Source organism: the organism of the source record quoted next, unplaced genomic scaffold (assembly GCF_019419815.1).
Source record: "Pyrus x bretschneideri cultivar Hongxiangsu unplaced genomic scaffold, Pyrus_bretschneideri_v1 Contig17, whole genome shotgun sequence".
Lineage (NCBI taxonomy): Eukaryota > Viridiplantae > Streptophyta > Magnoliopsida > Rosales > Rosaceae > Pyrus > Pyrus x bretschneideri.
The window spans coordinates 2,377,799-2,390,269 of NW_025999468.1; the positions used below are offsets into that span (position 1 = coordinate 2,377,799).

Consider the following 12,471-nt stretch of genomic DNA (forward strand, 5'->3'; position numbering starts at 1 on the left):
GACAAGTTTGGAAAGGCCATGGGCTAAAGCCTAAGTGAGATATTACAGGAAAGGCTACTACGTTTAACTATTAGCGCGACGAACAAAAATTGGTCGAACAAAGCGTATTTCTGTTGCACAAACGTCTGTGCGATCTGTGCGATGAAAATTTCATCGAGCAAAGATCATGAAGAAAGTCACTTTGTGCGACAAACAAAAACATTGGTCGCAAAGGAGGAGCGACGGTTTTACTTTCGTAGCACAAATTTTTTAAAAACAAATATATTCGTCACACAAAATGCCAGGATACATACATGGGACGACTAATCTTCATCTCTAAAAACTTTGCGCGACGACAAGTTATTCTTGCACCATGAAAATGGATTAGTTGCCAAAAATTATGCAAGACAAAAGTAATTGTCGCACAAAAATAAAACATATTTCTATTTAAATTTATTTTTTTGTTATGGTTTTAATTTTGTAATAAAACAATGGCAGAGAATTTAGAGAGAGAAAGTGAATGAATAAAGATTGTATTCCTTGAACAATGAATGAATTACAAAGAGAGAGAGAGGGGGAGAGAGAGAGAGAGGTGTTTGTTATTTATACAAGTGTTCTTTGCTTCACTCATCAACTACTAACCAACTAACTTCCTTATATCCCTACAAATCCCAACAGACTAACAGCCTTCCTACAATCTCAACAGACTCATATTGATGTGTACATATCAATCAATAAACCCATAGCCTGAAGCAATAACTTCATGTTTCTTGAATATTCATCTAATAAAAGGCTATTTGAGACAAGACTAGATCTTGAAGATAATCTAATGTGTCGCAACAACATACATGGAGACCTATAAAACGAAAAGCAAAGAACATTGGCAAGTCATAATAAAAAAGAAAAACTACACAAATCACAATCAGAAAAGTTTTAGATACATAACTTCCTAATGAATTTTAGAGCAGTTCTAAAGCCATAGACAAAGTAAAGTTTCACAAACCTAGTTGCACAAATCTTGACAAAACCCAGTAATTAACAAATCAAAGCTGATGGCAAATAGACCCAAAAATTTTCGATGTTTAATCAACCCAGAAATTTTGCACCCAGTAATTAACAAATCACATTTTTTTTAATGTTCAATCAACCTAGAAATTTTGCAAGTTGTAGTACACACAAGGAGAAAGTATTACCAAAAGTGCATCACCTAACCTAACTCGAAGGTGCTCTTATTAGAACTTTTGCAGGTTTCAGTACTCCCCCAATATGATTCCCATATACTCCTTTGAGGCATTTAATCAAACAACTTGGAGGCCAAATATGCATAGTACCCACAAAAGTGGTAAGTGAGAGTCACAAAACAAAGATAAATTGTGATTCCCGTTTCAATCAACAATCATAAGTTCATTTTTGAAACATACAACGCAGGAAAAAAAATTATTTAGAGTTTGGAAGAATTGAAAAGAAAATTTTCAAGGTTTGGGTGAAAAATCATATCTGAGACATTTCAGAGACTCAACTCGCTCCAAACTATCATTCCAAAAAATCCAAGTAGCAAATTGAAAGAAAAGGGTTGTATGCTACACCTGAAGTGAGAGAGAGTGAGAGAGAGAGAGAGAGAGAGAGAGAGTGTTCTTGGTTAACAGTGTCCCAGATCTGAGCCTTGACACTCCTGGCCAGAATTTGAGACTTGCCCACAACAGAGTCTCCCATCAGTACCACCTTGAACACATAGTCTACCCCATGATTTCAATTGAATCAGATAACATTGTGAGGAAAAAAAAAAAAAAAAGAGATTGGAATTGGATGCAGAGATCGAACCTGGAGATGCAGAGCTTTGAGAAAATGGAAGGAAGATGACAGGGAAAGGATGGGGAGGAAGGTTGCAAGAGACCTGGGAGATACAATGTGGTGGCAAAAAAGATGTGGTTTGTTTCGTGATTTTGATGGTGTAAATATTGAAAAGATAAGGGGCATTTTTGACTTAAAATGTTATAATTTTGTGTTCCACAAGGGTGGAACGAGTTGTTCTAAGAGGGAGAGACGGAACAAAAATTCACCAAAACTTGTCCTTTGGAACAACGTGTTCCACTTGTTTGAGGCGCACCAAATGTGGGATGGAACTCCTTATCCCACTCCGTTCTGTTCCGTTTCACGTACCAAACGGTACCACAAGTAGGCCTCAAATAACAAGGAAATTGTCAGTTGAAAGACTTCACCTTTCCTTGAACCCAACCATGTGAAATTCCAATCTGTTATATCAACATTTATCCAATCAGATACTGTATAATAGATACTGTATTAAAAAAATTTTAAAAAATAAAAAAACTCTCTCTGATATTTTCTGATGCTCGATAGGTTTATCTTTTTCATCTTCTTTGTAGATTTTTTTTTTAAGAGAAACCAGAAATCCAGTAGGGCGTGAAAGGCTGCTATATGGTGTAGGAAGAAGAGTGGGGAGATAAGAGGAAATTTTTTGAGTGGTTGGATCAATCTAACAGTATATATTAATTGATGGGAAACTTAATTTGAGAAATTTAAATATAATAAATTAAAGAATCATATACTATAATTTTACTACTATGCGAGATTTGAATGATAGATAATGTCACTCAGCATAATCTAGTGGGAAGTTAAGTTCAATACAATCTTTCTTGATAAGTATTGCCGGGAATGAATGAATATGGGCAAATAATTAAAAGGGAATCATTTCTACGTAAATATGCTGATTCGGTTTGCCGATATTTAATATTACATTTATTATTGATATATTCATTCACGGGAATACTTATCAACAATAAATATAATATTAAATATCGGCAAACCGAATCAGTATATTTACGTAGAAATGATTCCATTCTAATTATTGGATAGTGAGAGTATTGTCCACGATTAATAATTCGATAGCAACACGGCAAAACCTTGCATCACCCTTAAGGTCCTATAATCAACCACCTGCTTTTTTTCCTCAAAACCTTGCCTCTGTCCTTGATCAACCATGTTCATCGTGAAAGCAATATGATAGCGCATTGCCTTGATCGAGTGGGAATTGATAGTACCCAAGAGATTATGCGGTTTGAGGAATCTCCGGATTTGCTTGAGATATTTTGTTCAAATATGTATCGTAATTTGCCTATGTATTGTTCATTTGAGGATAGGTTCTCTTGCTGCGAGACACTCCTTTTCTATTAGAAATTCCTAGCAAAGTTTTTTTTAGGCCCATCATACACACGCTTCTCAGTTTGCATGCTTTTTGATATGCTTAATGAACATTTCTTAAAAAAGAGAGTAATAATAATAATAATTCGATAGTGAGTATTATCCCAATTTGGGTATGAAAATCATCATCACAAACAACTGTGCATGTTGCCAACTATAATTCGTATCGTTATGGCGCGTCGGCTCCAAGTCGGTTCAAGATAACTGCAAATTGCAAATTGTCGTTCATGATTTCAACAACCGGCTATGTTGACTTTTAAATTAATGCTGGTAAATTATACATTCTGTCATCGACCGTAAAAACTACAGTCGGATTTATTGACTTCCACATTGCTTAAAAATTAGTCGGTTAATTTATACGCGGACCCTTTACTCTATAAAAATATCCTAATAAACCCTTCTCTCCCCACCACCACACCATTTCTTTCATTTCCATTAGTTTTTGTGCTTGCGTTTGTGTTTTGATTTCAAAAAAATGGTTTCGATTACTTTGGCAGAAAAGCCGCATGCAGTTTGCGTACCATTCCCAGCTCAAGGTCACATAAACCCTATGCTCAACGTAGCCAAACTCCTCCACTTCAAAGGCTTTCACATAACCTTTGTCAACACAGAGTTCAACCACAAACGCCTCCTTAAATCCCGAGGTTCCAACTCCCTTGACGGCCTTCCCTCTTTCCAGTTCGAGACCATTCCCGATGGGCTCCCTCCAACAAAAGCCAATGTTACCCAAGACATACCATCTTTGTGTCATTCCACTAAGAAAACATGCTTGCCTCACTTCAGAGAGCTTTTGTCCAAGCTCAACTCTTCGCCCGATTCACCTCCTGTGAGTTGCATAGTTTCCGATGGTGTCATGAGCTTCACTCTTGATGCAGCTCAGGAACTAGGGATTCCCGAAGTGCTTTTCTGGACAACAAGTGCTTGTGGCTTCTTGGCCTACATGCAGTTTTACCGTCTCATTGAAAAGGGTCACACTCCTCTTAAAGGTTTATCTTGATCAAACAAAACAAAATCCTAACTACTTGTTTCTCTTGATATTTATTTATTTTTCCCTTCTGATAAATTTAACTTTAAGTTGCAGTGAGCGTTTTACATGCAATAATTATTATGTTGACACACTTTCTTCATTGACTTTGTAGATGCCAGCTATTTGACAAACGGGTATTTGGATACTGTGATAGATTGGATACCAGGAATGAAAGATATCCGATTGAAGGACATTCCAAGCTTCATGAGAACTACAGAACCCGATGACCAAATGCTGGATTTTATTCTGGTTGAGACAGAACGAGCAAAAAAGGCTTCAGCAATTATTTTGAACACATTCCATGACTTTGAACGTGAAGTTTTAGATGCACTTTCAACTCTGCTTCCGCCTGTTTACTCCATCGGACCTCTAAATCTACAAATCGGTCAGATTCCGGTGGATAAAGAGTTGAAGTCGATCAGATCGAACCTATGGATTGAGGAACCAGAGTGCCTTGAGTGGCTTCACACTAAAGAGCCCAACTCTGTGGTTTATGTTAACTTTGGAAGCATCACGGTTATGACAAATGAGCAGCTAACTGAGTTTGCATGGGGACTTGCAAATTGTAAGAAGACCTTTTTGTGGGTAATTAGGCCTGACTTAGTTGGTGGGGATTCTGCTGTGGTTCCTCAGGAGTTTGTGGAGGAGACCAAAGATAGGAGCCTAATGGCAAGTTGGTGTCCTCAGGAACAAGTTCTAAGTCACCCAGCTATCGGAGGGTTTTTGACGCACTGCGGATGGAACTCTACCCTTGAAAGCGTGTGCGGTGGAGTGCCAATGGTTTGTTGGCCCTTCTTTGCGGAACAACAAACCAATTGCAGGTTCAGTTGCAAAGAGTTGGGCATTGGGTTGGAGATTGAAGGCGATGTGAAAAGGAAATATGTGGAGGGGCTTGTGAGAAAGTTAATGGACGGGAAGGAGGGCAAAGAAATGAGAAAGAAAGCCTTGGAATGGAAAAAGTTGGCAAAGGAGGCCAGTAGTGGTCCTAATGGATTATCTTTTGTGGATTTCGACACAATGGTCAACCAGGTGCTTCTATCACAAAAAAAAATAGAGTGAAATGGTTAATCGCTATTTGTCGTTGCTTAATTGTCTTATGAGTTTAAATTCAGTTGTTAATTCCCATGTATAGGACCATATCTAGTTTCATTGTTGTAATTTTTATTGATTTCAATGCAGTAAAATCATTCTATTCACATTCAGGTATGTCTAAAGTGTTCTTTGACGTTTGTCTTATCGTTTTAGTATGTGCCATGAAGGAAATCCCCTCACATGCGGGGGTCTTAAAAAAGTTTTATTTACTTTTAAAACAAAAGTTGCAAAAAAAATCCCTTGCAACTATCTATTAGGATTGAATTAATCTTATTCACTAATCGTGATAATTGCATATTTAAAATAAATAAAACAAAAGTTTTGATGACTAATTAGATATATAAAGAACTAAATGCAAATAAAGGTAACAATCAATTGAAAACAAAGCAAAAGTGAATTAACACTAAGAACCGGTTTCATTAGACCAAAAATCCAACCTGAAATCTGTAGTATATTAACCCTAATTATTACTCATGTTGACAATTGATTTTTCCTAAATTATTTGTTATCTATTTCCAATCTCAACCAAAAGAATTCTGATTAACAACTCATTCTCTTCCGAGCATTAGAAAACCAAAAAGCCGTAAAAAACTGCATGAATCATGTTAGTCCATTCCTGGCACTTAATTAAGACATAACATATGTTACAAGGAGCCATATATTATATATCTCCTTCGGTCTCAACCTAATTCTTCTAATCAAACATATAGTGGGCAATTAATTGCAAGAATTAAGAATAGTAACGAACATTCAACATGAAAAAAATAATAAAAAATTAAGATAACTATAAAATTATAAATTTCGAGCATTCAGCTAGGCTACATCTTATAGCTCGAACAAAAAAATATTTAGTTCATGGTAAATTTAAAAGACAACTAAATAAATTCGAAAACATAGAAAGAAAACAACCAATATTTTGATTTACCTTTAGTGTAGATAATATCGTTTGTCAAAAAAAAAAAAAAAAAAAAAAAACATAAGGCAGCACTGCCCCTACATAATTAGGTTGACTTGTATATTGGCCCGATTCAATTAGGAAACCTAATCACCACATCACATATCATACCTTCAGCTTAATAATTCACACAAAGTGAACCGATTGCCTCAACCCAAAATGGATTAAGAATAATGTTTCAGTGGACTGGCTCACAATAAGCCCAAATCATTCAAATTTAGTACCATTCCAAAATAGCTCATGCACACAACTCGGCAATTCCTCGAGATTTCTCCAATTTAAGCTTTCAATTTCATGCTTGTTTACAACTTATATTTTCTACAAAACTCGCCCAAACACACATGAAACCCAACAATTTAATGTCAACCATGACTAAATAATAGAAAAAGAGGCATAAATTATATGCAAATTAACAAGAGTACCAAAATCCAAACCCACAACTTCGGCATCGTGTGGGAAAGCAGTGAAAGATTAAGTTCATATCCCTTTCGTACTCCGAAGAGGTATGAAGTAGCTTCAACAATGAAAAATAGAACAAAAGACTTAACGAAGCAAGTAGAGTGAGCTACCTCCAAGTGATGGAAAACCCCTTAGTTCTCAAGCTTTAAGTCTTCCTTTCCTTTGATCTTTTGCCTCAAACCCCACCTAACCTTCAGTTTCCATTTTCTTTCGAGGTATTTCAGAGTTAGGTGGCGGAAAATAACTACGAGGAGTTAAGGTGTCTCATAGACCACAAAGTCTTTCTTGATCAAAGGGTCCCCAACACTCCCTAATTTAAATGGTAGCATTCAACTGCCTCACCATGGGCAGTGAGCATAGGGTCAATAGTGAATGCAAAAGAAATGGAGAAGCGGCTTTGGAAAATCTAGAGAAACCCACTAACTTCCACATTCTTTTTTGTTATAGGAATATTAGACTGTTGGAGTTTGAAAGATTATCAAAGGGAAAGATAGGTTTGGGTTACTGGTTGAGATAGAGGGGAGAAAGTAGGAGGATACATGTAGTAACTTAAATGTGAACTTTTGATATGCACTCGAAAAATTTAGAGCAAAGTGATGGATGGGCCGTTTGCATGTAAAAGCAAGAACGATTTTGGGGAAGCAATGGACTATAACGCAAGTGAGATTTTGCAAGGAAGATAATAAGTAGGAGTTGTAATGAATTATTGGCCCAGCTCAACCTACCTCACTAATTAAGTGTTTAAGTGTTTCACTTGATTTAAGGGGTTTAAGCTAAGATATGTGAATTAAAGCGAATTGAATTGAAGAAGATCAATTGACAAAAATTAACAAGAAGTGTGTTGTTGAATATAGAAAAGGAGAGTGTCTTTAGTGTTATTAAAGCCTCATTGCGTTTTTACCCTTCTTGATTAATCAAGGGCAATATGAACTTTTTAGAGATAAATTTTGGTCAAAAGAGCAATATTTAGAGTGTGTGATCAAAAATGAAGCCAATGCCAAATACATATATATGGTAGCTGTGGAGCCTAAAATAATCTCAAAAATTCTAGAGGCGACATGTGGACTTTTCCTCAAGATAGACAAGATTGCCCTCATTAAATGGGCAGGCTTCCCAAATACTCCCACGCGCAACTCACACCCCTGAAGGTCCATCCAACTGAATATGATTGCCCACAACTCACCTTCCTTTGGTAAGGAAAAGTCAAAGTATTAAAGATAAGGATTAATTACCAAAACCTATCTTTAATACATTCCCAAATGAAGATGGACTTCATTCAAGTAAGTAATCCCTATTTAAATTAATTAGGGATAATTACTCATTTATCTCATTATATTATTTCTTATTTAATATCTAGAGAATATTTCTCCATAAAACCTTGCCCAATAGGATGTCACCATGTGTAGGGTAAAACCCTAACACCATGCCGCCACTTCTCTCTCTCTCTCTCTTTCTCTCTCTCTCTCTCTCTCTCTATATATATATATATATATCCCCAATTGTACCAAATTTCGGTAAGCTTTTGCTACCCCTAAAAGCCCTAAACACTTACTCTTTTCCAGTGAAACTAACCCAAACACTTACTTTTTTCCAGTGAAACTAACTTAGGCATCAGAGGTCCATTGGCCTAACCCCTCCCCCCTTCCCCATCCCTCATTTCGTGGGCTCGTGAGGCTTAGGTCTCTGATCAAAGGTGTTGATTGTTTTGCAGGTGAATTTTCGTCAAAGCAGACGATGGAAATTTGCATCGACAAATTGGTTTTTTCATTGAGAGCTGATTCAAATACTTGAAGAAGCCTCTTGCATTTGGTTTCTTGAATTTTTTGCTACGTTGAATTTTTCACACGTTGTATCAATTAATTTTTTCTAGAAAAGTTTATTGATCAATCCCAGGAGAAATGATACAATGGTAGGAAATTCAGAAACCATAACGAACGGAACCTCGTACTTACAAGGAGGTCGGAGAGTGGAGACAAGGACATAGCCTTGAGATGGTGATCCTCAAGGCTCAACACAACAGCAGGAGGAGCCTCATCGCCACAGAGCCATGCCACCACCATTGCCATGACCCAGCAACCACGGTAAGGCTGCTAGGCCATGGCCCAAGAAGCAGTGTCACATCTCTTGCAGCTCCCCAATCCACACAACCCTAGGCAAGAAGCCCAGGCCCATTCCATGACCCACAGGCAGACGGCCAAGCCCTCCAATCTGCAAGCCGCAACAGCTCAAGCTGCCAGCCAAGTAGCCCAAGCTGCAACAACTGAGCCCAGCCAATAACCCAAACAGCCATGGCCCAAGCTCAAGACTAGGCCCAGACCGCTATAGAGATAGCTCGAGCCTATTTGGTTACTAAACAGGCCCAAGCACATAAAGACCAGGTGCTAGTCCAGTGAGCAGCGCAAACCTAAGCCCAGCTGCCACATCCACAAGTCCAGCGCGCCCCCGCACGTGCTTCATCCACCCAACCTTGTTGGCCCTCCCCGTGAACCACTCAAGCGACCTGGCCCGCGACCCAATTTAGTCTAAAGCCACCACCAGTGATCCAGATTTCACCCATCGGTCCCTCTGTAATCGACCCAGGGCTATTCTGGCCCGACTTTTGATAGGAATGCCCCCTTTGGGCTCAAGCTTTGTACTTATAGTCCACTAAACTTCCACTACACATGGATACGGCCACAAACTCTTGCAATCCAAATGGCGAGCACCACTTGCTACAGCAGGCCGCTAATTTAACCAGTGCCCTCGCATAGCAGACAACTTTGATGAACCAGCATCTTAAGTGCATCAAGACGCAGCGCACCCCCGACAAGGTGTCCAGAAGTAGGACAAGGGCAGATGATTGTGACTTGTTCAAACAACGTTCAAGAAAACAACTGCTTAGCCCACCGCGAACCATGCATTCGAGTAGTGTGCACTCTGGTTTGGGCCCTCGGGAAAACATATTCTCCTTCCCTAATGTGTAGAGAAATGTTCATTCCCCGAGTCAATGTGCATTCGAGGTTGGGTCCACACTACGACAAGTACTCCATATATTCCAGGCTAAGTGTCTACACGAGGCTAGGCCCACAAGGAGATCTTCATGTGAAGCACTGGAGTAGGCAGCCACATAACGGACCGAGGAGAGCACAAAAGCAGTCTAGCTCGAGTTCCACTGGCAACCCCCATCAAAGTGACGGTGAGCAGCACAGCATAAACCACGTGTACCACGACCGTGGCACAGAAAAGCAAGACATGCAGAAAAGCACTATAGACCAGCAAGTCAAAACTGGGGGCAGCTGGAGACTTCGTTGCCCTAATAAGAATAAATTCAAGAGGAAGTACAAAGGCTCGTAACAAAGTACCTACGTAGATTCCAACATATTGAGACTACCGGTGATGCCATTCGTAGAGATGTGGTCAACATGAGCAGGTCATTGTTTAAAGATGAGATCAAGCAGAAAGAGCCACCGTGGAAGTTTAGCCCACCACATTTCACCTTGTTCAAAAGAGATGAACATCCCGACAAACACCTGATGCATTATCGAAGTGCCATGACCCTCTACTATAACAATGACACTCTCATGTGCAAGTTCTTTGCCACGACACTTCAAGGCAAGGCATAAAACTGGTTCCACACTCTACTGCCATTCTCAATCCGGAACTTCAGTGAACTTTCCTCAGTTTTCATTAAGGAATATTCATCCTACCGCTCAACCAAGAAGAAGTCTGACCACTTCTTTAATACGAATAAGGACCAGAGTGAGTCACTTCATACGTACATCAAGAGGTTCAAGGCAAAGAAAGCGAAGATTTTCAGATGCGATGATAGCATTGCAAGCTCAGCCTTCCGGAATGGGCTCTCAGCAGATCACCCACTTTTTGGAGAATTGATCAGAACTTGACCTTGGTAGATTCTTATGCTTTGGTAGAAAAGCACTCCCTTTAGGACGAGGCCAAGCATTTCTAGAAGCTACTTAAGCAACCCCGCAAAGACATGGAGCCAGCTCAAAAAAAGGCCGGCGAAAAATTACTTAATGACAAAAACAAGCCATGAAGCAAACACATGGATTAATCCCCGACAAAATGAGGCATGGCACCTAAGGTGTACACGAAGTTCTCAGCTCTAATCAACTAGATCTTTAGCGACTCTAAGGACAAGCCGTGGTTTAAGATGCCACATCTTATAAAGGGAGATAGCTCCAAAATAGACCAAACGAAGTACTACGCATTCCACAAAGGTCCAAGGCACGGAACCAATGGCTGCATCACATGGATGAAGTACCTTAAGAAGCTCGTAAAAGAAGGAAAATGCGACCAGTATTTCAACGGACCAGCTGCTTGAGGTGAAAAGCAGACGCCGATGCCAAACCCCAGGCAAGACAATCTGAATCAACGACATCTTTGCTGAATCTAAACATCTAGGGGCCACCAGCAATTCCAAGAAGTGGAAGATCCAGCAGGCGAGATCGATCTTTCAGGCTCAAGCTATAAATGATGTGCCTGGACTAATCGTCGACTTCACCGAGCAAGACGTGGAAGGAATAAACTTTCACCACCACAACGTCTTGGTGATTTTTGTTCAATTGGCCCATGCCATCTTTGACAAAATTATGCTGGACCCTGGCAACTCAGTCAATATTCTACAACTGTCAGTCATCCAGAAGATGGACTTGGAAAGCACCATCAAACACAAAACGGAGGTCTTGACTGAATTCAACAAACTTCCCTCAACAACCATTGGCACAATCTCGCTCGATGTAACCAGCCCTTTAATTGTCTCATCGCAAACCTTTATGCTCATCAGCGATCCATCCCCCTATAACAGGATCATAGGCCGACCTTAGCTAGTGAAGATTGGAGTTGCGACCTCGATCAAGTATAAAAAAAAAAAAATATTGATTTTGCATCCGGGGATGAGTAGTAAGAGAGATCAAAGGCAACCAAGCCATGTCTCGGTGATCCACTATACAAGTTCTCAAGGAGTCAAATAATATGTCTTTCGCCTTAGTAGTAGTAGCTAAAGTGCAAAAAGATGATTCTACCTCCACCAAAATAACAATCACAGCAGACGGGTCAAGAAGGATGCGTCAAGGTTGACAATGCCCTAGCAAATGAATCAAGATGGAAACCCAAAAAGGATGTAGAGCACATCATTCTTGACACCCACTAGCTAAAGAATACAGCTAGGATTGGCTCACGTCTGAGCCCGATGGAGAATGAGGAACTCACGTGATGTTTTCATATGGTCACCCTCTGATTTGTCTGGCATTGACCCAGTGATAACTTGCCACAAGCTGCACGTCAACCCTACTACCAAACTTGTGATCCAAAAAATACGTCATTTCGCACTCGAGTGAATAGCGACTATTGAGGAGAAGATTGACAAGCTACTGGAGGCCTGATTTATTAAAAAAGTGGTGCATTCAGCATGGTTGGCCAACGTCATGCTAGTGATGAAAAAAGAAAATCGCAAATGGAAAGTATACGTGGATTACACCGACCTTAACTAGGCGTGCCCTAAAGACAACTATCCTGTTCCCCGAATCGAGCTGTTCATTGACTCAACATCCAGGAACCAGCTGCTTAACTTCTTATATGCATACTCAAGCTACAATCAGATTGCCATACATAAGCTTGACAATGAGAAAACCGCATTCGTGATCGAACGAGGCACATACTACTACAAGGCTATGTCATTTGGCCTCAAAAACACAAGAGCTACCTACCAGCGACTCGGCAACATGATGTTCAAGAAGCAGAT

The 12,471-nt window shown here is 39.7% G+C and overlaps 1 protein-coding gene and 1 long non-coding RNA gene across 3 annotated transcripts; one reads left to right on the forward strand and one right to left on the reverse strand.

Moving 5' to 3' along the window:
- Positions 1 to 496: 496 nt before the first annotated feature.
- On the reverse strand, positions 497 to 2,293 carry LOC125476095. 2 transcript variants are annotated; one of them, XR_007257431.1, is made up of 3 exons: positions 1,801 to 2,293; positions 1,566 to 1,715; positions 497 to 835 (listed from the first exon to the last, which is right to left on the reverse strand). It is a non-coding gene; the product is annotated as an uncharacterized LOC125476095 (long non-coding RNA). The 2 variants fall into 2 exon arrangements; XR_007257430.1 differs by having other exon boundaries at positions 497 to 1,715.
- A 1,380-nt stretch (positions 2,294 to 3,673) lies between these two features.
- Positions 3,674 to 5,427, forward strand: LOC103933798 ((R)-mandelonitrile beta-glucosyltransferase). Its single transcript, XM_009343481.3, has 2 exons — positions 3,674 to 4,184; positions 4,338 to 5,427. The coding sequence occupies exons 1-2, from the start codon at positions 3,674 to 3,676 to the stop codon at positions 5,282 to 5,284; spliced, it is 1,458 nt and encodes a 485-aa protein (XP_009341756.2). The 3' UTR covers positions 5,285 to 5,427.
- The last annotated feature ends 7,044 nt before the right edge of the window (positions 5,428 to 12,471 follow it).

Excerpts from the sequence above, each read along its gene's own strand:
- LOC103933798 (XM_009343481.3), top strand. The coding sequence starts at position 3,674 with ATGGTTTCGATTACTTTGGCAGAAAAGCCGCATGCAGTTTGCGTACCA. Across the intron at positions 4,185-4,337 it reads GGGTCACACTCCTCTTAAAG|ATGCCAGCTATTTGACAAAC; the intron begins GTTTATCTTGAT and ends TTGACTTTGTAG.